Source organism: Paramacrobiotus metropolitanus, unplaced genomic scaffold (assembly GCF_019649055.1).
Source record: "Paramacrobiotus metropolitanus isolate TYO unplaced genomic scaffold, Prichtersi_v1.0 Parri_scaffold0000066, whole genome shotgun sequence".
Classification (NCBI taxonomy): domain Eukaryota; kingdom Metazoa; phylum Tardigrada; class Eutardigrada; order Parachela; family Macrobiotidae; genus Paramacrobiotus; species Paramacrobiotus metropolitanus.
In genome coordinates, this window is record NW_026570286.1 from 516056 (window position 1) to 542248 (window position 26193).

The 26193-nt window shown below is 41.5% G+C and overlaps 6 protein-coding genes across 7 annotated transcripts; 4 read left to right on the forward strand and 2 right to left on the reverse strand.

Annotated features, from left to right (window-relative positions):
* Nucleotides 1–14: 14 nt before the first annotated feature.
* LOC129594081 (phosphatidylinositol-binding clathrin assembly protein LAP-like) lies at nucleotides 15–6772 on the forward strand. Its single transcript, XM_055490642.1, has 12 exons — nucleotides 15–612; nucleotides 881–1023; nucleotides 1516–1594; nucleotides 1662–1764; nucleotides 2546–2642; nucleotides 2730–2841; nucleotides 2921–3069; nucleotides 3201–3295; nucleotides 3358–3481; nucleotides 4956–5613; nucleotides 5682–5917; nucleotides 6224–6772. Exons 1-12 carry the CDS (start codon nucleotides 471–473, stop codon nucleotides 6398–6400), a joined length of 2115 nt encoding a protein of 704 aa, XP_055346617.1. The 5' UTR covers nucleotides 15–470; the 3' UTR covers nucleotides 6401–6772.
* Nucleotides 6773–7115: 343 nt separating this feature from the next.
* On the reverse strand, nucleotides 7116–10116 carry LOC129594172 (lipid scramblase CLPTM1L-like). Its single transcript, XM_055490767.1, has 3 exons — nucleotides 9201–10116; nucleotides 8180–8802; nucleotides 7116–7876 (listed from the first exon to the last, which is right to left on the reverse strand). The coding sequence occupies exons 1-3, from the start codon at nucleotides 9764–9766 to the stop codon at nucleotides 7314–7316; spliced, it is 1752 nt and encodes a 583-aa protein (XP_055346742.1). The 5' UTR covers nucleotides 9767–10116; the 3' UTR covers nucleotides 7116–7313.
* A 904-nt stretch (nucleotides 10117–11020) lies between these two features.
* LOC129594122 (mucolipin-3-like) lies at nucleotides 11021–14695 on the forward strand. The gene is made up of 7 exons (XM_055490697.1): nucleotides 11021–11342; nucleotides 11449–11701; nucleotides 11917–12270; nucleotides 12362–12892; nucleotides 13176–13429; nucleotides 13511–13862; nucleotides 14004–14695. Exons 1-7 carry the CDS (start codon nucleotides 11338–11340, stop codon nucleotides 14439–14441), a joined length of 2187 nt encoding a protein of 728 aa, XP_055346672.1. The 5' UTR covers nucleotides 11021–11337; the 3' UTR covers nucleotides 14442–14695.
* A 356-nt stretch (nucleotides 14696–15051) lies between these two features.
* LOC129594202 (upstream stimulatory factor 1-like) lies at nucleotides 15052–17307 on the forward strand. Of its 2 annotated transcripts, XM_055490811.1 has the most exons (7): nucleotides 15052–15110; nucleotides 15173–15258; nucleotides 15546–15731; nucleotides 15789–15942; nucleotides 16064–16177; nucleotides 16245–16339; nucleotides 16674–17307. In XM_055490811.1, the coding sequence occupies exons 1-7, from the start codon at nucleotides 15098–15100 to the stop codon at nucleotides 16953–16955; spliced, it is 930 nt and encodes a 309-aa protein (XP_055346786.1). In that variant the 5' UTR covers nucleotides 15052–15097; the 3' UTR covers nucleotides 16956–17307. The 2 variants fall into 2 exon arrangements, with proteins under 2 accessions (XP_055346786.1, XP_055346785.1); XM_055490810.1 differs by lacking the exon at nucleotides 15052–15110 and having other exon boundaries at nucleotides 15118–15258.
* A 399-nt stretch (nucleotides 17308–17706) lies between these two features.
* On the forward strand, nucleotides 17707–21564 carry LOC129594067 (V-type proton ATPase subunit C-like). The gene is made up of 12 exons (XM_055490623.1): nucleotides 17707–18157; nucleotides 18437–18504; nucleotides 18570–18655; nucleotides 18740–18834; nucleotides 19133–19224; nucleotides 19288–19386; nucleotides 19456–19524; nucleotides 19592–19684; nucleotides 19798–19891; nucleotides 19960–20057; nucleotides 20153–20288; nucleotides 20771–21564. The coding sequence occupies exons 1-12, from the start codon at nucleotides 18026–18028 to the stop codon at nucleotides 20876–20878; spliced, it is 1170 nt and encodes a 389-aa protein (XP_055346598.1). The 5' UTR covers nucleotides 17707–18025; the 3' UTR covers nucleotides 20879–21564.
* Nucleotides 21539–25802, reverse strand: LOC129594068 (uncharacterized). The gene is made up of 3 exons (XM_055490625.1): nucleotides 25619–25802; nucleotides 23109–23255; nucleotides 21539–22062 (listed from the first exon to the last, which is right to left on the reverse strand). Exons 1-3 carry the CDS (start codon nucleotides 25785–25787, stop codon nucleotides 21758–21760), a joined length of 621 nt encoding a protein of 206 aa, XP_055346600.1. The 5' UTR covers nucleotides 25788–25802; the 3' UTR covers nucleotides 21539–21757.
* Nucleotides 25803–26193: the final 391 nt, after the last annotated feature.

Genomic DNA, 26193 nt, shown 5'->3' on the forward strand with positions numbered 1-26193 from the left:
ACGTAAAAAATGGATTTTTTACAGCAAACGAGTGACGCTCAAGTAGGAATTCACAGACGTATTTATCAATCGTGTCACCTTGAAACTCAGATCAGTCCGGGACTTTTTGGGGGCTAATCTGGTATACTGGCAGGAAGATTTTCAAATAGCGAAATCTTACAGCGATGTTTCATCCCTAAAATCGCCAACATTTGAGCAGCCTCGTTGTTTCAGCCGATGTAGGATGTAGAAACCTGCTGGTGTCATCGTGTCGCCAGAAAATCTGTCTGCTTTCTTCTCGTTTCCTTCGGATCCACTCTTGGGATTTCTCTTTGGCGGACCTTTTTACAGAAAAGTTTTTATCGAAATCATTTGACTGTGACGGCGTCCAAATTTGATCAGCTTGGATACGTGTGTCGTTGTCGTTACGTTTTATCCTTGTTAGATTTGTGATTTATTGCGAATTTGATTTTTCCCCTCAAAAATTCAAAATGAATATGAACGCGGGAGGACAGACAATAGCGGATCGTATAAATGCTGCTCGCTTTGGACTGGCGGGGCATATGTTGGCCAAAGCCGTCTGTAAAGCCACAACAGAAGAGCCCATCGGACCCAAAAAGAAACATCTTGATTGTAAGAATTGCAGTTTCCGGTTTTTTAAAATTCTTTTTAATTAGCTAATTATTCAGCAGGCGTAGAATATGGCAGTAAGTGACAGTCGGGCCTGAATTTGAATTGATGTTGAATAATTTTTTATATATGAGAATTAATAGTCGAAGATGCGCGATAAATCTGCGAAACAATAAAGCAGATTTACTAAAAAATTAGATTATGCGTATTTGTATGCAGCCTGTCCATGGTGTTTTTTTATCGTTTGTTAACGAGATTGTTATGCTTCTAGATTTGTTGCACTGTACGGAAGAGCCGAATGTATCCATTCCGCAATTGGCCAACCTATTGTTGGATCGCCTTCAGCATAATAATTGGATTGTCGTCTATAAAGCGCTGGTCTCAATACATCACTTGATGCTTTATGGAAATGAGGTATGTAGTTCAAGATTTTATGTAGGCGACAAAATGTAATTAAAGCAAATAATATACCTGCAAGTTTGATAAAAATATTCTATAGTACATTGTTTTCTTTGGTTAGTAACTGTTTTTGCTGAAGAATAATTGTCGAATGAAACGGAGCATTAATTTGGTATTTATATAATTCCATAAAATCCACCTTAACATATATAATGATAAGATTTTTAAGAAAATTGTGGTTGCTGTATTTCCACTCAGAACATCGTCCCGGAAATATGGTTTGGCTTACTACGTAATTTTGATGTTAACTACGTAATCGGTAACAGCTTCCTGAAACATTAGCAGATGTAGGCGATGTAATCTGTTATTCGAAATGTCTGCGTTGCTCATCGTGGGACGCGGAATTGTTATTCGATTTATCCTTATCACCCCCGTTTTTCATGTCTTATTTAGACAATTCTGGCACAGGGCGAAATTAATAAGCAGCATTATTGTCTTGTATTGCAGAGATTCATTCAGTATTTGGCATCGGCTAACACATCCTTCTCGCTGAATTCCTTTCTGGATAACAAGAGCGGCGTTCAAGGTCAGGGTTCATTTGTCGCGAGTCTTATCAGCCATTATCACACTGTCATTTTCTCTCTCTTGGCCAGGATATGATATGTCCACATACATTCGACGCTACTCGAAATACCTCAATCAGAAGGCACTTTCCTACCGTACGGTGGCCTTTGATTTCTGCAAAGTTAAACGCGGGTAAGGCTGAGGAAAAGAGGCGTGAAAACCATGTTAAAACGGTTGATTTTTCAATTAACGTATTGAATGTAAATGGGTAGAGGAGGCGCCATTTGATAACCAGGTGTAACCGACAGATTATGCTGCTGATCGCTCTTCAGTTATTTTTAGTGCGGTGTAGCGGATTTACGCAATCATGCCGATAAGAGGCGGTGTTGTATTATGTACAGCGAGATTTCCCGACTGATCCTGTTTATCTAGTAGAAGGGGCGTTAGTTTTGCATTGACATGGCTAATGCATAGGAATTTTTCGCGTTCGGTGGTTCGGGGTTGTGTGTTCAGATGGTGCAGAAGTGTTAGCCAGCATTCCCCTTTTTTTGTCAATCGATTCGTCCTGTGCTGTAAAAGCAGGATGCGGTGCGGAAAAAAGGGAGAGGTCGCATGTGCTGCGGGATCGATAAATCGATTTTAAAATGTTGAGTAATAACAAGGTTGAGCCCAATCACCAGCGATGTGATTGCGTAGTTACGTTTGAAGAGTCGTTTTCATGATGAATGGATGCGGCTTAATAAGCAATAAAAACATGAATGCTTGTGGGGTTTTAACGACAAATATCCACATTAATTCAAGCTTTCTCCAAAACAGAATATAGGGTATGGTTTAATTATGTACTTCTGCCTGTTTTTACCTCATTAAGCCTTAGCAAGCGTGAGATTTTGGTTAATTGAAATTAGTTGGCTTAAATGACCGGTTGGGATAGGCTAACAACAACAACTGCTTATGCTACTTAATTTTGTTACAGAAAAGATGACGGTGTGCTGCGGAAAATGTCAGCGGAAAAGCTGCTGAAAACGTTACCCATCATCCAGGATCAGATGGATGCTCTCCTGGAATTCGATGTAAAGCATGTTAACTGAAGACAATTTTCTATAAAGATTTCGTGGTTGATGTTTAAGGAATTTTTGTAACTTCTCTTTTGATTGCAGTGTTCTCCAAATGAACTGACCAATGCCGTGATCAGCAGTTGCTTTGTGCTTCTTTTCCGCGATTTGATCCGATTATTTGCATGCTACAACGATGGTATTATCAACATGTTAGGTAAATAGACTACTAAATACTTGCAAGTGGCTTTATTTGCGTATCTCTTGTTTAAAGTAATATATGTTTTTGTTTATAGAGAAGTACTTCGACATGAACAAGAAGCAGTGCAGGGATGCTCTGGATATTTATAAGAAATTTCTGGTTCGTATGGACAAAGTGGCCGGCTTTTTAAAAGTCGCAGAAAATGTTGGCATTCCAAAAGGCGAAATACCGGATTTGACTAAGGTATCTTTTACACAAATACTCGTACTTAAATTTTGCTTTTGCTTAATTGTATGGAAATTTTGTGAACGCTTCTATTGCTTCTTGGAGCTTTTGAATTTGAAAATTCTGACATTAGTATTATTATTGAACAGGCTCCAGCTAGTTTACTGGATGCACTGGAGCAGCATTTGGAGAATTTGGAAGGCGGCAAGAAGCCCGTGACTCCTCCGGGTGGAGGCGTGCCAGGGTAAATTGGTTCTAATACATTGTTTATTTTTTAAGCCATTTGCTTACTGTTGTGAGTTGTAGATCGGGCAGTATTCATACCGGTTTGATGTCATTATCGGCTACGGAACATTCCTTGAATGAAGTTGATCAGAATGAACGTCAGCGAGCCATTTTGGAAGAGCAGCAAGCTATGGAAGAAATCAGGGTAATAATTGTTTACATCTCAAAATTGTAAATTTCAAAAAAGTTAAATTACGTTCATTGACGTGACCGTTGCGCTTAGGTATGGCAATAATGGTTAAAAGGAGCTGAACGATCTAAATCGAGTGTATCGCGCTCGCATTTATTTATACATGGCTTTCTTTTGGAAAATTCAAAACTTCGGCTGAGTTCGGCATCTTCCGTGAAATTTGATTAACCTTTTCTGTAACGCGGCGTCGGTACTCCTACAGCTTATTACTTACTTATTAGTAATTGTTAGTTGATTGAAGTGAGAAAGGGAGCGCTGTCTGTGATATTCGATCGTAAGTTACCGGTAGCGCATGCTTCCGGTGTGTTTGGTGATGGAAGGCGGTTTAGGGCAGCGATAGCATCCGTTTTCCGATAGAGACTGTCTCTTTGACGGGGCAATTGTACAATTGTAGTGGAATTAATCAACGTTATCGCGTGACTCCGCTGTTTAGCTTAAAATAATACACGCTTCACAATGTAATCGCATGTAAGGCAGAAGGTAGGCAGCTTGATTGGCTGCAGCCGGAGCAACCAGTTCGAGTTCGTCAGAACAGCCACAAGTGCTGGAATACTCTTATTACTGTTAGCCTTTCCGACGGAAATCTAGGCCGACAACACTGTTTGCTTGTTCGATGTGCAGCGGCTGTTTAGGTTTACATGTGTGGATTGTTGTGATTTATTAATTTTGCTCTTCTATTGAACTGTCAGATTTTATAGGAGGTGAAAGTATGTTGTTGGCTTTTGTGTCGTGATTATTGGGTAGCTGGGAAAGGAACGCGCACGCGTGCCTGTGTAGAGGCGTATTCATTTTAATCAAGTGGTTGTTTGTACATCTGTGATATTTATGGCGTCTGTGGATATTCCTAAATTACCTCCTCCTGCCCCAAGGGTATGTCCGTATTTTTCCGTTTCGTTTTATTGGAGACAGCGTTTTTGAGTGGCAGTTTGATACTAACAAGCTTTAGTATACTAACACCGCTGTCTTCCTCTCGAAGTTAAATTAAGGCGCTGTTCTCCACTTCTCATTAACAGATGAGGGTATACCGACAATTTTTGAGATTTATTGTGTATGATCCATTGTATGCGCCTATGTCATGCAACAGCAGATGCAATGCAGATTTGCAGTAGCATACTGATGTAAACAATTGGTATCTGTTTGTCAACCTAGATTCTGAGAGGACCGCAGTTTTCAGGAAGATTATGTTCGAATGCAAGATGCTTTGAGTAATAGTCGTTAATAAGCAGGTGATTTGAGCGCGATGTGACCGGTTCTCTGTAGCTGTTCTGATAATGAACGCGATCGATATGTTGTTAAAGTAAGGTGTTATGTTTTGAAAGGATGGTATACAATAACAGGTGTTCTCTTTCGGATGATGACGCAAATCTCGGTTAACTGCAATTCGGATGCGGAGTGCGGCACATGACTCATCACGCAATTGTCTTTATAGAAAAAGCGCGAACAGCAAGCCCAGCAATTGGGCAATGCCAGTGCAGGTGTCAGCGGAACGCCTGTCAGTTTACCAAAAGCACCTTCCGGTCCCGGATCCCCATCGAATGGCGTCGTACCGCCGGCCGCAGCCCCATCCCAACCGGCTGCTGCATCCAAAAGTGATCTTTTTGACCTGCTGGATTTAGACATGAGCGCTGGTGGCGCTCCGAATGCCGCTTCGACGACTACGCAGCCAAATTACGGTGCGCTCTCGGACTTTGTCATGTCCGCCTCGTACGGCGTGCAGCCCAATATGGCGGCCCAGAATAATATGGCATTCGGTGGACCGGCGCGTCCACCACAGGGATTCTTTCCCGCTCAGGGGATGGCACCAGCCGGAGGGAGTAATCCCTTCGCCAGTCCCACCCAGGCCTACCCGCCACCGGGTATGGGACAAATGCAGTCGCCGATGGGAGCCAATCCCTTCGCGATGTCGGCCAATGGCTACCAAAGTGCGCCAGGAATGGCGGGAGGAGGCATGGGCTACGGGACGCCCGGAAAGATGCCGGTATCGTCACCCATGGGGCAGCCCCAGGCGCCGGGTGGAGGCGGTTTTGATGCGGATTTCTCGGTGTTTGGCGGAGGACAAGCGGCAGCAGCTGCCAATAATCCCTTCGGTAGTTTTTAATTTTTCTTCAATGCTCTTGCACAGAATATTTCTGATTACCCGGCTATGCATTTGCAGCGTCGACACCTACCAAGCCGACCGCGGCTGCTGGTCCTGGCCAGTCCAAGCTGATTCAATCCAATGTAGATACGAGCTTAGCAAATTTGGCAGCCAATCTTAATCTGGGCTCCTTGGGAGCCTATGGAGTGAGACCGTCGTCGGTAACCGGCACACCACAGCAAGCGCAACAGGGACAGGCTCCATTTGGGGGTGCGCAGCGGATGCCTATGGCACAGTCCACTATGAGCCCGGTGGTAAGTGTTGTATGCCACTGTACATCGTCTTACAATTTTTTGTTTTGTTACAGTAATGAATTGAGAATATTCATAATTATTTTTTTGTAATTAATCATACGGTTCTTGCTTTCTGATAGCTTATCTGAATGCGATTTGTTATACTTCCAGCGAGCCATAGTAATGATGGAATGTTTGAAAAATTCTTTTGTTGATTATGTTAATTTATTTTTAACGAGAGATGAGTTACTCTGAGGTTCGCGTGCGGTTTGCGTTATGCTTTATGCGCACATACTGTTTAGGCTAATGGAATTTGTGCGTTCACAGAATTCAGGAGTATTCGGTGGACAGATGCCTGCGCAGCAGCAGCAACAGCAATACGGCGGCAATGTGAACAGCGGCGCTACTCCGTGGAACAATCCCTTCATGTCACCCACTCAACCCAGTCCCACACGGCAACCTGCGGCAGCTGCGTCGGATGATCCCTTTGCTTCCCTCATCTAAGAGGCACAGAGAGAACTAATACAGAGAAATACACCTTCAGTTTCCTTGCTTGTCGTCTCGCTCCCGCTCCTCCAAAACCCCAGCGTCGATTCTTGTGTTTTGACTGTTGTTTAATTTAATTCGCTTACTAATTCAGTGAGAATGACAAAGTCTGTTTATTTATTTTAACGTGCACTTGGTTGTGTTTTTTTGATTTCCTGTTCGTTGTGGAGACTGCGGATTAATGACATTATAACGCCCGTCAATGCTGTTGTGCATGTCTACAGGCGAAATTTGATTGTGGAAGACATTTCCGGTAGCGTGGTGCACTTGTAAATTCCATTTTTCTGTCTTTGTGTGGAAATAACATGAATAAATTGTTCGTCATCATTGGATTAATTGTGTTCCTGTGGGTGTTATACTTACACAGTGACCAAAACTACAACCTTTTGTGTACTCTGTTCAAAAGATACGTGTTACTTCGAAAAAAAATCTTCTACTTTAAGTTTCACCTTGTAACAAATAATAAGAAGTTAACCGGAAAGGTAAAAATAATTATCGTTGCACTGTTTTTTTTATATCGGAGCAATCGATATAGGAATAACTACCCAATCGGCGGTAATTCTGCAACCACTAAATTCGCACTTGTAAAACGGGTGGCTAAAGTAAGTAAGCAAGTAAAGTTACAAAATTCCTAAATCCTGATAAATGTGCAATGTCGCTGTTGCATGCCCAGAAGACGAGTTCGAAACTTCTCGAATAGCGTAACATTTTACTAACTGCTTTAGTTTACAAAAGTTTCGGAAATCTTTAAACAACAAAACAGAATACCGTATGTATTCTGCAAAAAACAGACAAAGATCTGTCGTAAAAACAAATAGAAAGCGAATGTAAATCGAACTGGCTATTTGGCAAAACAACATCAAATAAGCAATTATTTATCCTTCTTTGTCTCCTTTTCCGCTTTCCCATCGTCTTTAGTTTTGGCCAGCAAATTCTGTTTGGCTGTTTCCGCCTCCTCTTCTGCAAAAGACTGCCCGAATTCATTAGCTCGCGATTTATCCACCGGATACATCCACCACTGGGCCAAGTAGAACACAAAAATAATATCATCCCGAAAGCATGCCAGTCGGTGAGCCAGCGGCATCTTCACAATGAAGGCAAACAGATCATCGATGAACGTATTGAGAGCTTTGTATGAGAAGACTTTCCAGGGTAAATGAGCAACGGATTTCAGTCGATAATTAAGATACAACTGTGGAATCATAAAAAGGAAGCCAAATGCATATACGCCGTTGACGGCACTCTGAATGGTCCAGGAATACCAAGATTTGTGCGGGACATAGTATAACGAATAAATGGCACCTCCAATACACAATGGCAACAACAGATACGACAGTTTCTTCACAAAAACGGCATCGATGTCATCGCATGATCGCTCAGCCGCTGTTGCCGATCGGAATACCATGCGAATTCTCCAACCGTTCCGTTCAAAACCTACAAAACTTCATGGTAAAACGCGTACTGTACACTTTGCAAACACAGGCATACACATAAACTAAACAAGTACACAGTTTCTGCAGCAAATAAAACTTCAGAGTCCTAATTAGGATTAGCTTTGAAGCTTAAATTTTGTAAGCAGAAATTGCAATATTTCTAACACTGTTTGTTTTATAGCAAATATGCAGTAAAATAATACCTGAAAAAATGTTTCCACTTAAAAGACATGAATTAGCATGGTTATTCGGTTTTACTTAAAAAAAGTACTGTAAGCAGTTGCTTGGCTGTAGTATTTCTTACCTGCAAATTTCCATAGTTTCAACACTTTCCACATTTCAATAAAACACGCCACCCCCGCCGGAATACTAATCAACAAGGAAGACTTCTCCTCTAATAAATACAGAAAGACAATAATCTGACTAAATGCTCGCCAGAGGATCGTTCGACCGGACATTCCCACAACCGTATCCCGCTTGCGCCAAAAGTTGATATCATTTTTGAATGCTAAAAAGTCAAAAACCAGATGCAGCACCGTGACGGCAATCGTGAAAGCCAAAATGTAGAAATTCGTCTCGGTAAAAATGGCAATAACATCCTCCAGATCGGATTCCTGCAGCCCGAACGATTTCAAATGCTCCAACGAGCCGGCGATCATGGTGATGATGCGAATTTTCCCCACAGAAATCGGATTATACTCCACGGTCAGATTGGCCGCTGCACTGCGCACCGGAATAAATTCATCTTTTTTCGCACTCAAAGTGTCCAAATACAAAATCGGAAGATATCGGAGCATATTGTTCTCCGATTTGATTTTCATGTGGGGATAAATTTCCGGTGGTAGAGACATTCGATCAAAGGATATCGGTGTGTCCATCACACTCCAGCGTAGCTTAGAATGCCAATGTAAGATTTTTTCGCTAGACCTGCAAGAAAATGCCATCTGCACTACTGGAATCACTAAATTTAAGAGTCCAAAACCTGTAAAACCTTAGATAAATAATAACACTGAAGTATTACTGTATTATAAGCGATTTTCGCAAAATTCTGAAAATGTTACTCACAAAATACACAGATTTTCGCACAATTTTATGCCACCGATCCGCGAAATGCAAATAATTCGGCATTCAAATATAAAATTCAACTCTGAAAAATAGTTCGTTCCTGTAACCCGTATACTATTAATAATCACTGCGATTTACGGAATTTTTTAACCCGGCCGATTAAAAAGCAGAGAAGTGAGAATACCTTTCTGAGAAAAGCTCTTCATCGCTCTGCAGTTCACTACAGCAAAATTTCACCAACAACTCAAACTGAGACATACTTTTTCTGCGCGGTATCGTTGACAGCTTTCTCTTGCGCCGAATCATCCACGTCTCCCTGAATGAGATTCATCGCGGTTCGTTCTTCTGCCATCATCTTCGTCATGCTCACTTTCTGATACACAATCTCTGGCATATCGGTTCGCAGTGTGTCGATGTCTTTCAGCTTCCCCTTTTGAACAGGCAGTACTAGCACGTGCATATGCAGACCAACAAAACTAGGAGAGCCCTTGGATTTAACGGACGGCAAAAGACTGCCCAGTTCAATGGGAATCGTCTCTTCCCATGCTGCACTGCACGGCAGCAGACGATGGGCAATGCGCACATGGCTCGGTGGTGTTTTGGCTAGAGCGGTCTTGTCCGGCGGAGACGAAGACCGACTCAGATAGGCCTCGAACAACAGATCAATGGCATCGCATGGATACTTGGGAGTGATGCAGTCACTGGCTGATTTGGTCGATGTGCACCATGGAGGGAAATAGATGTTGTAGAACGTATAAATGGTATGGCTAACGTAGGCCACTCCGATTACCGTCAATATGGAGCCCAGGGAAAAAATACTAGGCATGTTAATAAACGCTTTGACTGTTACGAAGCTCACTACAAATTAAAAGCTTAAAGATGTTTGTGGCCGTAAGATAACAGGAAAAGGATTTCGAAAGTCACGACTTCAAACTTTTTGACGTGGTCGGTTTCGAATTCGAAGTGCATGTTGTACGACAACCGTATTAACTGTGTACTGACTGTGCGCTTCGTCAACCTGTTTATAATGATATTTTAAGTAAGGATTAATAAAAATCATACGACGTACGATTCATTGCTATACTGACCATAACAGTATCTCGATAATGATTCGCTAATTGCGAAGCTTAACACAATCATACCGGGGATAAGACAAAAGTTCTCAAAAATATTCAGTAGCAAACAGCCCAGTAAGTATCAAAACCACAAAAAACCTTTCGCAGCAGTCACTGAGCAGTGTGATCATTTTCAACCGGTCGACGCGTCCTAATAATTTTTATATTTATCCGGCCTTTAATTGAGCTGCATCAGCTGCGTTTTTTTGCTTGACATACAATAACCTCAACAATATCGGAAATGCACTCTTCCAGCCGTCCGCTCCACTGGATCTGTATTAGCGGCGTCCCCGACGTTCCTCTGCGCTTCCTACAGGAAGTCTTAAAGGCGAGCGGGAACATCGGAGGAGGAGAAAAGGGCAAACAGAGTTTCATCTGGCTGGACAACCAGACAACGCGGAAGGCCCTACTGTATGTCAACGGCCAGACGGCGCGGAAATTGATGAATCTCGGTCCATTGTTTTTGTTGGGATCAGACATGCATTTTCGCGACGCCGATGAAGACGACTTCCCGGAAGACCGAAAGGAAGATTTCTTAAACTGATTTGTTTAAGCTTTGTTGAGTGGTCAAGCTCATATCCTTATAACCGTGTTACACTTGCGAAACTATACTAACTGCCATTTTATCTCGATTCGTTCCCGGTGTCAAGGTGTAACCTGTTGGCCAATGGCCATTGTGTAGTTGAACAGTCTAAACGCCTGTCATTTAATTGTTCCGTTCGATGTTTGAGTTGAATTGTATGTCTAATAAATCCGAATCGTTTCCAAGTGGTCAGTCATGCCATATTGCACGGAGCTGCCTGTCAGCTGTAGGGTCATGCATCCGCCGAACGGAAGTCATTAATAAATGCGTACGCATTATAAAATTATTTTCGTGCGCAACACGTATGTCTTACGATACGTGCATGAATGGAACTAAATCTTTTGAATTATCTTTTGACTCTTCCCACTATAACTGTACATACTGTACTCTACACTTCATTCACAGCAAACCACAATCGTGCATGCATAGTCTGAAAAAGCTCATTATTCTTTAAGCTACTTAACTTACTCTAGATCTTTTTCCGCTACTGATCAATCAAGAATTACATGATGCTAACATTATTGTTATAAGGGAAAAATAACTGTGAACTCATTATAAATTATTATCATTGAGTTACAGCACTTCGGCTATTTAGTCGTTCTAAAATCTGCTATCTGCTTTGGTTTCAGTTTGTCTTTCTTCTGGTATAAACGTAATTACTGATGTGGGGTTTTTCTCCTACGTGCGCAATGATTCTTCATGGGGTAAGTTAATAACTTATTCCAGGTACAATTCATCGCAGTGTCAGTGCTGCATTAAGAATTACGATGGCCACAAGTAGAAAATTGAAAAAATTCATGGCGTTCGCAGTATTCGCGAGGACGATGAGCTCTTGCTGGATCTGGGGATCCCATCGTCTTCCGCATCAGTACCACCTCTCTCCGTCCCAGTGAATCCCTTTCCCCGAAACCGAGCTCACTCGAATCCGTCCGATAGAAGCCGAATTGAGATGCTGCCCGTGATCGATCGTGGCTCGCGAGAGGATTTGCGGGATATTGGCCCTCTGGATGACATCGAGGGGCAGGATCAGGAAGATGACGATGTCCGCCTGAATCAACTCCAGGTGCGTTAAACATTTTCTAAGATTTACCGTGCGTCGTATTTTGTGAATTGTGAAGAAATATTGTTGTGCGTACGGTGATGCTTTTGGGCGCTGATTAATAAGGCGTGTTTCTGTTTATCTTGCTGACTCATTGCTCCATATTGACTAGATAATTTTTTTACTGATGCGTGCAGCGTGTACTTTTGGGTTTTCACCATTTAGCATTTTTCATGCAGTTGCCACAGGAGCTGGCACGTCGGCGTCGCAGATCGTCGGCCACTTCACGGCACCTTCACCTGGTGCGGAACAACAGTCCCGCTGGCTTCCCGGCGGAAACAGTCAGCAGCCCGCGGCGGGAACTGCAGGACGTCCGAGAATCACAGAACGATGTATTCTTCGGCCCATCGGGAACAGATGCACGCAGCAGTTTACCGTACGTTTCCGAGCAGTGCTGCACGGCGGAAGCGGATCGGATGAAATGGCGGATTCGCTTCTTTTTCATGGATCCCATCCAGAAATGGAAGACCAAGCATCAGTTCCCGTGGAAATTGTTCCTTCAAGTGGTTAAAATAATTTTCGTTACTATCCAGGTAAAAATGGATTATTTGTTGAATTTGGATACAGATATTCCGCATTTTTTGCTTGGGATATTATGTGTGTTAAGCTGCAGTCTCTTTTTAGCTGGTGACGTTTGGCAATGAACGGTACCGCTTTGCCACATTCCTGAAACAGAACACAGTGTCATTTCGGCATCTGCTCCTGGAGAACTGGAACGATCCTGACATTCCTCCGGCGGTGTATCCGAATGTGGTGTACGCTGTTTATTTGCGTGAAGAGTTCTACAGCCGCATTGATTATGCTGTGAATAATCTGATTGATATTCGGGATATTGCGGTGGGGAGTTATTCCTACACGGCGGTCAATGATACGGCATTATTTCAGTTTTGTAAACGGGAATTCATGCAGGCGCATGTGTTTCCCGAGAATCATTCGTATATTTACGATTCTGGGATACGGGAATCATGCCTGTGGATTGATTTGATGCCCTTCCAGAATGTTACTTTCAGCGTGAGGAATTATTTGGATGAGCATAATGCCAGTATTGAATTTGATAAATTAGTGGATGCACGATTGTTGCTGAATGTTAAATCCGTAGCACTCAAGCCGAATGACCCGGATGATGATCCAGCCTGTTACATTTTTGACGTTAACGTAAGTTTATGGTGACCACTAAACCGCAATTTTTATTGTTTAACTTCTTCCTGTGAGTGAGAAACGTGAGGCTTTTTCCTTTTTGTAAGTTGATATCGCGGTTATACTTTGCACATTTTTCGGCCTAGTGAAATTATTGAATAATATTATTATAGATACAATTATAGGCCAGCTATCAAACTTCGATAATTTTAACTGATACTGTAGTCTGAGGTTTCTGACTGATGATGGTTGTTTTTTGTTGATCGTATCGTAGTGCCTGATATGCAGCTTTGCATTGCAGATTAAACTGGATAATACAGGGCACAATGGTCAGATACCGGTATCACTGGACATTGATCCTCACGTTGTTCCATGCAACGGCAAGATCCTCTACGATGACGGAGAGAGTGTTATGGATATCTTGGTGCAGGTTTTGGATTTCAGCGTTTTGTTTATCTGTATGGTTTCCTTTGTTCTTTGTGTTCGTGCCTTGTGGAATGCGGAAAAGTTAAAAGCTTCTGTTATCGAATTTTTTCTGGAAAAATTTAATTACAGGTACAATATGACTTTCTAGATGACCTTATGTATTACGTTTGCTTGTTGTACAAATCGCCTGTTATATTGTTTCTGTTGCAGATTGACGAACGATGAAAGAATGGATTTTTTGAATCTGTGGTATGTCATGATTGTGATCAACGATGTGTTAATTCTGGTGGGGACGGGTGTAAAAATTACCATTAATAATCGATCGGTTGTGGAGTTACCTTTGTATAACACTTGTGGAATGATGTTGGGTGTCGGAAATTTGTTGGTTTGGTTCGGCATCTTGCGCTATCTGGGATTCTTCCGGACATACAATATTTTAATATTGACGTTCAAGCGAGCCATTCCCAACGTTCTACGCTATCTTGTATGCATTTTGCTGATCTTTTTTGGGTTTGCCTTCTGTGGGTGGATCGTACTCGGCCCGTATCACGTTAAATTTCAGGTTGGTCTTTGATAAACTTACTTTAAACCAAAGTGGCAAATTATTTGTCTATTTTAAGCAAAAAATTTTGTATGTAATTATGCCGTTTTAATTATGCAGATTTTTCTTTCTTAATTGTTTCACCGTTTATGGTTTTTGTAGACGTTTCATTCGACGATGGAGACAATCTTCAGTTTGATCAACGGAGACGACATGTTCGCTACCTTCGCCATTCTGGCTTATCAGAATTCATTGATCTGGTATTTTAGCCGGGTTTATTTTTACTTCTTCATCTGCATCTTCACGTACGTGATCCTGTCGCTGATGATTTCTCTGATCATGGATGCTTATGGAACGGTGAAAGATTATTATGAACAAGGCGGTCCAGCATCTCGCCTGATGGAGTTTGCAGCGGAAGCCCCGTCCGCGCATCCTACTTCTTGTCCTCGGCATCCGGCCTTTACCGTGCCGCAGTCTCCGCGGAAGGGGCTGCGCGGTCGACTGACCAAGATCACGGAATGGCTGAGGCGCTCTCGCGGTATGGGATCACGCAGTTCATCTGATAGCTGGATACCTCATCAGCGCATGGAAGAAGGCTGATAAATTGTACGCCACATGTGGATACCTCGTTAATCCTATTGTCGACCCTTGACATTTTTATGTACTTTTTAATTAATTTTTGTTGATCTTAAAGAGGTGATTTATTTCTTGTTTCGGTTAACCTTTTTGGTGTTTACCGCCTACCGTTTCGGTTAACCTTTTTGGTGTTTACCGCCTACCGGTACTAAGTTTGCCTTAGCCTGTTCTGATTGCTCAGTTGTGCGGTGCAAAACCAAATACTAAGGGATTTTTGAGAGCGTGTATAGTATCATGATTTTCTACCTACTACTTCCTCGCGCTAGCATTCACAAATTCGGAATCGAGGAATCTTTTAGTGCAGACATCATTGTCGAATTACTTGTATTGAAAAAATAGGAACACACGCCACGTCTTCCTACAGAAAGTGAAACTGTTCAGAGTAATTAACCAATCACTTCGTTTTACCTAAAAGTAAAATTCATAAAATTAATAAAAATCATAAAATAACACGGAAAAGTGATAAACCATAATACAGCAGATATAGTTGAAAATTGACTTGCGCAGGCTTTCCGCATATGAATTGGCTACAGTATTCTGAATTTTTGAGATTTATCAGTTTCAAAATCTGCAGAAATTTGTTGGCTTTTAGGTTGGCGGTTCGTCAGTTTTCCCCGAACATGGATCACGACGGTATACAATGTTGGCAGGTGTCATAATCTAAGTAACCCTTCGGAAAATGCGGATTTTTTTAGAAGGCTCTAACGAGGCTGAACGTGAAATGGACGATATATCCGCACCGTCGCCGTATCCCTACGTAGCTGCCAGGCGCACTCGCAAGGTAGAAAGCGGATTATAATAGCAATTTTTGCGAGCGCTCGTACTTACATAATCGGATAGCCTGCTTCGCATCTTTCTTTAGAATGTCGGCGGTTTTTGGGAAGTTGTAATCGGAAACATTACTTTAAAGTTGGGTCATGTTTTAAGCGTTTTGATATAATTTTTTTTTAAATTTTGGTAATTTTCGTTGTGATTCAGAAAAACTCTGTTAATAAAATTCAGTGGTTTATTTAAGAAGTATCTCTTCCGCCGTAATGTTAAAACGCATTGCAGTAATTTATTTTGCAGTCCCATCATGAACCTGTTCACTCGAACACCGTCACCACACTCGAACCGGCAGTAACCATTGTCCGCGGCGAGGCCGACGGAACCACTACATATTACAAAATCATTTCCACCACCACACCGGGCGCTTCCGCTTTGGCTGGCCATAGTGAAACAGCCGGTGGGGAGTCTATGCTGGGAAAAGTGCAGGTTTGTCACGATAGAAAAAATCACTGGAAACCGTTCCTGTAGCATATGCTTTTGCAGTTAATAAACGGCTCGTTGCACTTTCCCAACGGCACCGTGGTGGTTCCCTCTACGCAGCCGGGAGAAATCTTGAACAACTCGGATTTTGGAAATATGGCCAATGCCAACCTGCTTTCGACGCAGCCGACTATGGTTTCCGTTAGCATTCCTGGAGGTAAGAATAGTAACCTTTCGCTTATTAAGTTAATCATGTGAGCGTGTAGTACAATGTATGCTGTATGCATTCTGTATGCATTGTATGTTGTATGCTGTATGCATTCATGACCTGTGTGTAGGTGCTGGTGCCGGTCGCTACCGGTCAATTACCATTCCCGACTTGAACAGTAAACAGCGCAAATCACCGGCATTACCATCTAGGGACGAACGCCGTCGCCAAACACACAACGAAGGTATGAAATTATCAGCAATAAACACTGTAATTGTAAAATGTGTTCACATTAAGTCCTTTCTTTGCAGTGGAGAGGCGTCGTCGGGATAAAATCAACCAGTGGATATCGAAACTGCAGGCGATTGTGCCGAACGCTGCTGGAGATAATAGTAAACATTCTCAGGTGCGAACCAGTGACCTGCTTTTGCATATATTTTTGTATACATTTTAAATTCCACGTTTTCTCCTGTTTTATCTAATTATTATTTATCACCTGGTTATTCTGGATTTAAAGTTTTCACAGTGACCTCATTGTCCGGTAAATTCTAATTCAGATATGACACTTCTGTCTGGATTTCCGGTGGGGTAAAAGAAAATAGCGAGTTTTATGGCTGTGTATGTTTCTGACGACAATACAGTTTCGTACGCTCGTGACAGATTTTGTTGGGCTGTTTGTGAATTCTCAGCAGATTAATGATTTTTTCTTGAATTAATTTGATCATGTCTACTCTGTGCAGAGCAAAGGTGTCGTGCTTTCCAAAGCGGTGGATTATATTTCCCTTCTCCATGAACAGCTGGCGCAGATGCGTTCCGCCAAGGATAACTCGCAGAAACTCCATCTCCTGGCAATTGAGAACGAGGTGTACAAAAAGCAGGCGGATGTCCTGAAGAACTACATTCACGAGAAAGGCTTGGAACTGCCTCCCAATATGCCGACAGCGGCACTCAACGCCCTGCAGGAACTGCAACAGGGCACGGCGATCCTCATTGCGCAACAGACTCGCCCGCCCAGCAAGTGATTGACAGAATTCTCGCACTTTCTTTGTACCGATGTGTTTTCGTACGGTTTTTCAATTTTCCTCGCAACACTGAATGCGTAGCGGCGGTTGCGGTTTTTATAGAGTATTCCAATATGGGCTCCCGATTGAAATGTATGTTGCTTGTTAATATGGCGCTATTTATTGCTGATCGGAAGTGGCCAGTGGTGGAATTAGCTTTTTTGGCTAGCTTGCGTGTATCTCAAACTCGGTCGCATGAGTGGGTGATCTTTGTTTTATCGTTTAATGGATGTTATCGTTTCATTTTGTTAGTTTCTTTCGCACAAGGGAGTATAAACCACTCAGAATCAAATAAAGTCGTGATTCCGCAGCTCTTTTGGTTGTTTGTAGTTTATGGCAGTTTGCGAATGGTCAGTCATCGGTTTTCGTTTGTTGCGCGTTGTTTATATGGCGCGGTACATATCTGTACAGTGTACACCGAAAAGATTCCTTAACACTTAACAGTGCTATCGACTTCCAAATCATTCGTATGGAACTTACGTTTTTCCTAACCACCCTTGGCTGAAACCGGAAAATTATTTAACAAATTAGATTAAATTATTAAGTTCTGCAACTTCTAAAACCAGCTTTCTGCCCGTTTTTGGTGTCCACTGGCCATTTTAACTAAGTAAGTACGAACAGGTGAGTGCTTAATCAGTGTTGTAGTGAAGTGGCCGTAGTCTCTGATGCTAAGCCTGTACTACTTGCGCTAAATCCGATTTTTTTGCGTTATGTTGTTCTCTGCGACTGATCCATCCATGCTTGCGTTAGGATTCGCATTTATTTCGTTTGGTTCCGAAACGAAACTTGCGAGATCGCGGAGTAGTAATCGGGAATTTTATCCAGTTGTTTGGAATTTTCCCATCCCATGCACACCGTCACATCATTGGCGCACTTTGGACCGGGCCAGAAGGCTGTTTGATGCTGCATTCCCTGATCAGCTGCTATCACGTGAGACCCCTGCATCTCTCGCCCCCCTTGTCCGCTGGACGTTCCCATCTCCTTTGAGGCGGTAGTTTACCCGGAATTCAGCACCACAGTTGTGATACAGAATGTCTGAGTACTGGCTGATATCCGTGCCTGGTGAGCCCACGGCCCAACAGGCCTTCGACAATCTGAACAATGCCACGAGCAAGACAAACAATCTCTCGGCCAACTACAAGTTCCATGTTCCAGATCTGAAGGTAAACCGTGTTTCTGAGGAATTCTAATTAATGTTTTACCTGCGCAAACGATCGCTTGATGGGTTGAGTGACGTTACAATCGCTGCGCACGATACTGAAACTGTTAGAAGCAGTCGTTCAGCTTGAATGTTGGAATCCTCACTTGTGCTAACGTATAGCTAGTTGGCTTGTCTGGTGGTCATGTACGAAAAGTTGTGCGTTTCATGTGGCGAAAGCTATTGGAGGATATTGGCGACGCTCAGACTCTGTTGCTTATACATGTTTGATGTTCGTATATAGGTGGGCACTTTGGATCAGCTGGTGGGATTATCCGACGATCTGCTCAAATTGGACACCACAACAGAAGGGTAGGTGTTGTCGAATTTCGCCTCGACTCGACCAGTGTTTCAGCATTCCGTTCTTTGCGTTACAGGATCGTCAGAAAGTTAGCTGCATATCTGGGCGATGTCCTAGAGGACAAGAAGGAGAAGCTAATGGAGAATTTGCAGGCCAACGGAGGTGCGGGAATCATTCTTTGCTCATATGTAATCGTTGCTGCATTTTGGCAGAACTTCTGAGAACGGGACATGTCTGTTGTTGCAGTGGATATCAACACCTACTTAACAAAATTCCAGTGGGATATGGCCAAATATCCCGTAAAGCAGTCGTTGCGAGGAATTGCCGATATCATATCCAAAGTAAGCTTTTTTTTAGAAATAAAATCTCTATCGCGGTAAAATCTTTTCCAGTCTTTGTGAAATTCATTATACTTACGTTCGAAATTCGTTCTTCACTGTTGAATTTGTTGAAGCTTTTTTTGTTATACGCGGTATTGTGATGTAAGATATTGTTAATTTTTGTACCGGGTGTATTAAAATAATTGAAGCTGACCAAAAGATTATCCCCATTCTCTTTGAGAAATTTTTTTCTGCGTAAATTATGCGTGGAAATGATGGAATACATACAGTACTATAAAGGATATTGTTATTTTTGTAGCAAGTTTATCAGATTGAAGCTGACTTGAAGACCAAAGCGAATTCCTACAATCAGCTAAAAGGCAGCCTTCAAGCAATCGAGCGAAAAGCCACGTGAGAGATTCCGAGCAGTTCCGCGCAATATGGGCAAAGTTGATTTATTTCTTCTTTTTGCAGAGGTTCGCTGTTGACCAGAAATCTGGGTGATTTGGTTCAGAAAGAAGATTTCGTTCTGGAGAGCGAGTACCTAACAACGTTGGTCGTCGTTGTTTCCAAGTAGGATTTGTGATTGAAGCAATAATGTTTTGCCATTCGTGTTTGTTTTTGCAATTATATTGTTCACAGACAGCAAGAGAAGGATTGGCTTGCCAAATACGAGAAACTGACAGATATGATTGTGCCACGATCATCCAAGTGAGCCACTTTTTCGGTCTGGAGGTTGTTCAGGATTTGTTACACTGTTTTTTTTTCTTCTACACAGGAAAATCTTTGAAGACAGTGAAAATTCTCTCTTTACTGTATCATTATTCTCCAAAGTTGCGGAAGAGTTCAAGCTCAAAGCCCGAGAAAACAAGTACGTACAGGACGCATGAGATAACAGTTGCTGCAAGTTTGGAAGGACGGTTCGCCTTCTGTTTTTGATTATTCCGCTTTAGTTATTAATTGTGTTGCGTTTATTTTCGCCAGGTTTATGGTTCGGGATTTCACTTACAATGAGAAGGAACTTGCGGCTGGGAAGGATGAAATGAATCGTTTAGCCGCTGATAAAAAGAAGCAATATGTAATATACCATTCATTGGTTGTAGAATCTTTTTTACAAATCCTAACGAGTAATTAATTATATCGCAGGGTCCTTTGGTAAGGTGGTTGAAAGTGAACTTTAGCGAAGCATTCACTGCTTGGATTCACGTCAAAGCACTCCGGGTTTTCGTTGAATCCGTATTACGGTAAGAGTGCCGAATATCTTTCCTTGTTGAAGAATGTACACGCAGATAAATTTTTTGCACGTATGTGACAGCTGACTATCTACGTTATCTTTCAGATATGGTCTGCCAGTCAACTTCCAGACAATTTTAATGTTACCGAATAAGAAATCGACGAAAAAACTGCGAGAAGACCTGCAAAAGCTTTATGGACATTTGGATACGGGCGGCCTGATGTCCGACAAACACAGCGATGTAAGATACCGCTTTTTGCAAAACATTTCTAATGTTTATCTGAATTTGTATGTGTAAATTATCTGAGTGCGAAGTGGTGGGCATGGGTATACAGTAGCAACTAGCAAGTGAACTTCTACATGGCTTACTCCAACAAGTAAATGCATTTCATACACTTATAAAGATACAGCCATATTTTGGTATACAAACGCGAAAGAGCAGTAAATATTTATTCATTTGTGCTGTTTTATCCGCCGCTCTCCAAGTTTTCACTTAAAGGTTTTGAATGCAGATTATGGTAATGCATTTGAGGTTTTTGCTACACTAATATTAGGCAGAGTGTCGTATCGATTTTCGATGTGTCATCAAGACGTGCACTGTACAGTACTAAAAACTGGAAAATATTTTAAGGGGTGTCAGTTCGTGATGAGGAAAAATGGAATTCACATTCTGTCTGGCGTTAGCGATAGTTGTAATTCCGCCTAATTGTTTTGTTTTTGTAGGCTCTGGATATGCCGGGCATGGCCATGCCATCGGGATCTGATTATTATCCATACGTCTTCTACACGATCAACGCCGACGTTGTGGCAGAAGTGTCGAAAACATCATAAAACGAAAATCCCTCTAACCGTTGACACGTGACTCATCAGATGGCGATATTATTATATCCATTTTAGCTATAATCCCAATTGTGTGATTTTGAGCATTATCATTGTGTCCCCATCGCTAACACATTCCTGCAAAAACGGGCCGCAATCTGTTGGGCTGGGCATCATTATCCGGCACTCCGGTGACTTGTTGGCTGGTGAATGGTGAGCGAAAGCGCACTGTTCATTGCCGATTAGCGTAATCCCAACCCGGACCATTCCCGATCAGCTGACGATTCTTTCGGTCATTCCAGCATGAGTTATGGCGGTATGTGTATGTGTTTGCCTGGGAGCTTAATTGTTAGTGAGTGCTAGTTTGGTTTTACATTGTAAGTCTTTCTGTTGGGTTTGAAATACGTTTTCCTGTTATTATTGGATAATTATTAATATATGCTTTTATTGTGGTTTTTTTGTGGTGTGGTTTTAGTACGGGTACGGTAAAAACTGTAAGAAATCCATGAGTTTTACGAAGCGGAGAATTCCGTGCAGCTGTCCTGTGTGATAACTGTGAGCAAGTAAAAGCTATTCCTGAAAAAACGCCTGTCTTTTGTACTCGTATGTGTTTCAGTATTTGGACTTTACCGGTTAGTTAATTTCCTAATATTTTGATTATGGCTGCATTGTTGCCATTCTTTATTGAAATTCCTTATGTTTCGGTTTTCGTAACCAGTAGCGGTAGTAATTGTTCTTCATTGGAATACAGCTACTGGTAAAATCAATGGTCATCTACTGGTGGTCATCTACTGGTCATATTCATAAACAGGCAATTATTCGTCCGCATTCAAAATTAAATCTATCTTTATCCAAATTGAGCGCTGTAGGGGAAATCTTTCACGTGATTGCCTATAGGATAAGATTAAAAGCTGCACCAAGCAGGAAAAAACTAATTATCCAACTGACGTTGATCAGATCATGCGCATGATGGGACAAAAATGTAAAAAATGGTTTAAATATTACTATTGAGCCGGTTATTGTCAAATCAGAATGTCGACGGCGTCCGTACAAACTTGTGGCCGCATTGCAAAGGGATCGCGTAGAACACGAGCAGACATAGCCCAAATGCGGGATATCGACGCAACCATCTTTTAGCGGCATATCGAAGCCGTCCATTGTGGGATCGATGCCGCAGGATCTCTGCACGGCATGCGCTAAAAACAGCAATAAACAATCGTTATTTTCCATAAGACATTGCGCCAGAGTGTTAAGATGAGGCATAAATAGAATTCCAGCCAAGAGCGAAACTGCGAAAGCCAGAATTCGCTGCGATACAGTGTTCCCCATCTTCCGTATGTCTTTATTGTCTTGTAAAATTTCAAGTAATACATTAACTGTCAAATAATTGCATAGATACTCGTATAATATCCCGTCCACTTGCTGACTGTAACTGTTTGCATCTAATGATGTAGTACTGAAATTAATGTCATTTTATACATATGTATATACCTCTATGCCAAAAGTAAACTGCCTTATTTAAATGGAGGGAAGGCCTCTTCGAATTGAGGATCACAAACTTTGTGGAGCCTTTGCTGTAAAGTGGTAATACCGAAACTGATAATACTTTTTTGTAATTGGTAATATTGAAATTTTTTTGATTAATAATGAATAAACAAATTTCCGATATCCATAACCTAAATTGGTTAACATTAACTGTGTAACTGTACTGCAAATAATTTCTTTCATAGAATCCACTCGTACCTTCACTGTGTTTGAAATTATGGATTGTTACTGTGTAATTAATTTTACACCTGATGCAAAAACTATCTCATAATAATTTGAATATTTGAGCAGTTAATGACAGGTGACATTGCGTACTGTTATAGTACTGTCTAAATGGTAGCCCCATCCGAATTTGATCCGTTGTGTAATTGTATAATGATGTGAAACCCTAATCCCGTATTTGCTTTGTAATTGCCATAATTTGACAAACGGGAAATGTCAGGGAGTGCAAGTTGGCAGAATATCTCGTGATACTGTGTAGTGGCCTGTCAAAATGCCGGCATCTCTAAGTGCGCTAAAACTCATACAAGATTTCCCGGCATTTCCGTTTTCCGGTATGGCTTTTGACGTGCGATTCCCTGAAGAGAATTACCTGTTTGGCTGGAATAAGTGCCTTATTTACAAAATGACTCCCATTTCTTTGCTCATTACCGCTAGCTCCTGTGCAGTGTATACGGATTAATGAGGGGCGGCTTACTTTGGGGTGTGATAATCTTAAAGCATTCATGCGTCCCTTTGGTACAATTGACGATGTACCGCTGCAGTTTATCCATGTCCGCCGCGTAGGTGCTGCATCCGTCGTCATGGGTGCCGGAACATGCGTAACACTGCATCACAAAGGCATCTGCAAAAAAAGAGCAAACTTTAATGAATTAACTTCCATAATACTGTAGTCATGCGATTTCATGGGCACTTTTCTACTTATAGTCTGACGTCAACTTATCTCTCTTTTGGACTCTGCAGGTGTCAGCCTTTTTAGCTGTTAGCAGTTATTTACTTGAGCTTGGTAAAATAATTAAAGTAAATAATAGTAAAATAATTAATGCATAGTAAAATAATTAAAGAAAGTGTTAATGCATGACGAAATTCCAAAAATATGTACGTATGACTGTTGTACATATTTGGTAAGCATAACTGACTTGGGATACGATTGTGACGAATGTTGTCAATCGCCTCGTGCAGATTATCCAGCATGTCATATAATTGTAATATGACGTTTTTAACAAATTACGAGATCGGCAAAGAAAACACAAGTCATAGAAGTAAACCGATGCTTAATAAATTCTATCATGTGTAAGCACGAAAACTCAAAACCTGCTCTAGTAAATACCCGTATTATGTAGATGCCGGCTGGTTAATCCTAAACATTTGCGGTAAGGTGTGGCGTTATTATCATTAATGTAAACCATGAACGGTGATGCACTCTCTAAAGAATTTGGGAAACATCATCTTGGGGTAGTGTATGTCTCTGTACTTCGTAATGTAGATTCGTTTAAGCACTTTTATAATCTACGTATGGGCGGACACCGAGCGTATGTACAACATTTTGTAATTTACGACAATTTGTGCATATAATTTATCTGTGTATGGTTATACCGGGAAATTATGATTACAAGGGCGGATCAAACCATTAGGGAATTGTATCCAGCTAATTTCGGGACATTATCATTACGTAAGTAAAACCATGCCAAATGACAATTTTTTATCATTTTTGTCCTAGAAAAGATCAGGTGTTGTGCTGACGCCTTCCATACAAGATAAATCGACAGATTATTATCCAGGGTAACAAAACAAATCCATAGGGATCAACCACATCGCGTATCCCGTGTTGCTGTTATATACGAGAGAGGCTTGACAACTTAAGGATTTACGCTACTGAGCGGTTGTAACTGATGAATATTTCCTGGATAAAAGCTGAAACCCAAAGCGTCATTACAGATTTCTAAGCAAACCGACTGTTTCAATACGGTTTCCGTACTACGGTACTGCCACTGACGTACGAAGCTGTAGTTATATAGGCCCTCGTTTTTATCTGTACATTTGCTGGAATCAAATTTACATACGTGCACAAATTCCCAAAAGGTTTCCCTACTTAACACTTTTTCAACTAGGTAAACTTGCAGCGACGCGCAGTAGGAAAAAAAGCTTTTCAATCTTCGGTAAACTTGAAACTTTACTTTGCACTAAGTCATTAAATTTTGGCTTTCTAGTAACACTGCACGCGCCGGTCACATGGTTATCCGTATATACAATACATATGCGAGTATATTGTGCATTTACCTTACATAACTATGACTTCCGAATATCTTTCAGTCACTTAAAGACCTGCAGTCAAATCTTCTACAAAACTATTAATCAATGCGCGAAAACATAAAGACATGTTACGCTGCATGCATTTTTGACAGACTGATGCGACCTTCCAGCATTAATTAAAATTAACAGTAGGAAAATAACCTGTCCGACGCGCGAGCTGATCGATTTTACTCGTACCGTTGCTGGCTCTGTGTGCGAGTTATCTGACCATAAACGCGCTAATTAGTGTCTTTAAGGCATAATTAACTATTATTCCATAAAGATATCAATAATTTAATTATCAGCTTTTTTAACATCAGTTCAAATAAAATCAAAATACCCATTAACCGCAGGTAACTATAACTGAAACGTGATAATTTGCAATCTTGTGCATTTCTGACGATGAATTATAATCCAGGGATAATAAGTAAGTATCATAAATAATAAGTATGTAAAAGGAAGAACAAAAAATGACAGTGAAATAAACAACTTGATTTGCTATCCAAATGGATCATTTCACGTACCTGATGGTATTGTGTATGTAAGTTCTTATCTGCACTCACAAATTAATACATTATAACGTACTGTATAATACATTGGAACGTGTACTTTGAGCTAACACCTAATTTTTACCTGAAATAGAAAAACGTTTCTACTATTTTTAGACTTGTGTATAGTTTTATAAACTAAGGCTATCCCTGACTGCATGTAAATTTGTTAAAGAATCCGTAAATCTTGCATGGCTGGCGAAACGGCATTGAAATACGTAATCATATCAGCGCATCGTGGCGCACGGCATGGCCCAACTCGTAAATCATCATTTATTCGCTTCATCCCATGGAAATGCATTTATTTGTCGGACAAAAGTCGATTAAGCCCTGTGTTGATCCTAATTTAATCATACTTTACACATACCACTGCCGGCCATCACTGTCCGTCCGCCACTCAATACATGGGCCCACACCACCAACGGCAACAGGAATAACAAAGAGCGCGCCGGAAATGCCGCCGCCACGCAGCAGCATAATCCCACTCGGCAGCAGTACCGTTCCACCGCGGTGCGATTCGGCGGGGATTTCGTCATTGTAAAATTCCCCGAAAATTCGACAATTATTGCCGCTGTGACAATTATGGATTCCACGTATCGGAGACATGCTTAAATGATCAATATCAACAATGGGGACCGGTCTGCAATTACATGATTAATGGCACTTTTGATGGGCACAATAAATACGGCAATTATAAATGTCTCTTAAGTGGACGGTTAAAGACATATTCACTTATATAATTTCCCTCCATGATCTTGTCACGTACGCCCCGGTCGACGACGTCAACAGCACACGACCAGCAATTAAAGGATCGGCGACAAAATCCCGGCACAGAAGAAAATTACTTCCCTTTCGGCAATTCTACGACATCGAAGGGAAATTTACCGGTAATTTCAGCAAAAATGTTAGATCATTCGGCTCATGTGCATGACAACCGGCTTT

Excerpts from the sequence above, each read along its gene's own strand:
- LOC129594067 (XM_055490623.1), top strand. The coding sequence starts at position 18,026 with ATGTCTGAGTACTGGCTGATATCCGTGCCTGGTGAGCCCACGGCCCAA. Across the intron at positions 18,158-18,436 it reads TCCATGTTCCAGATCTGAAG|GTGGGCACTTTGGATCAGCT; the intron begins GTAAACCGTGTT and ends GTTCGTATATAG. Across the intron at positions 20,058-20,152 it reads TTCGTTGAATCCGTATTACG|ATATGGTCTGCCAGTCAACT; the intron begins GTAAGAGTGCCG and ends GTTATCTTTCAG.
- LOC129594081 (XM_055490642.1), top strand. The coding sequence starts at position 471 with ATGAATATGAACGCGGGAGGACAGACAATAGCGGATCGTATAAATGCT. Across the intron at positions 613-880 it reads CAAAAAGAAACATCTTGATT|ATTTGTTGCACTGTACGGAA; the intron begins GTAAGAATTGCA and ends TTATGCTTCTAG. Across the intron at positions 1,024-1,515 it reads TGATGCTTTATGGAAATGAG|AGATTCATTCAGTATTTGGC; the intron begins GTATGTAGTTCA and ends CTTGTATTGCAG.
- LOC129594202 (XM_055490810.1), top strand. The coding sequence starts at position 15,157 with ATGCGGATTTTTTTAGAAGGCTCTAACGAGGCTGAACGTGAAATGGAC. Across the intron at positions 15,259-15,545 it reads CTGCCAGGCGCACTCGCAAG|TCCCATCATGAACCTGTTCA; the intron begins GTAGAAAGCGGA and ends TTTATTTTGCAG. Across the intron at positions 16,178-16,244 it reads TCGCCAAACACACAACGAAG|TGGAGAGGCGTCGTCGGGAT; the intron begins GTATGAAATTAT and ends CTTTCTTTGCAG.
- LOC129594068 (XM_055490625.1), bottom strand. The coding sequence starts at position 25,787 with ATGACGAAATCCCCGCCGAATCGCACCGCGGTGGAACGGTACTGCTGC. Across the intron at positions 23,256-25,618 it reads GACAGTGATGGCCGGCAGTG|ATGCCTTTGTGATGCAGTGT; the intron begins GTATGTGTAAAG and ends CTTTTTTTGCAG. Across the intron at positions 22,063-23,108 it reads TAAGATTATCACACCCCAAA|CGCATGCCGTGCAGAGATCC; the intron begins GTAAGCCGCCCC and ends TGCTGTTTTTAG.
- LOC129594172 (XM_055490767.1), bottom strand. The coding sequence starts at position 9,766 with ATGCCTAGTATTTTTTCCCTGGGCTCCATATTGACGGTAATCGGAGTG. Across the intron at positions 8,803-9,200 it reads AACGATACCGCGCAGAAAAA|GTCTAGCGAAAAAATCTTAC; the intron begins GTATGTCTCAGT and ends ATTTTCTTGCAG. Across the intron at positions 7,877-8,179 it reads GAAACTATGGAAATTTGCAG|GTTTTGAACGGAACGGTTGG; the intron begins GTAAGAAATACT and ends GAAGTTTTGTAG.
- LOC129594122 (XM_055490697.1), top strand. Across the intron at positions 13,430-13,510 it reads CTGGAAAAATTTAATTACAG|ATTGACGAACGATGAAAGAA; the intron begins GTACAATATGAC and ends TTTCTGTTGCAG. Across the intron at positions 13,863-14,003 it reads CGTATCACGTTAAATTTCAG|ACGTTTCATTCGACGATGGA; the intron begins GTTGGTCTTTGA and ends TGGTTTTTGTAG.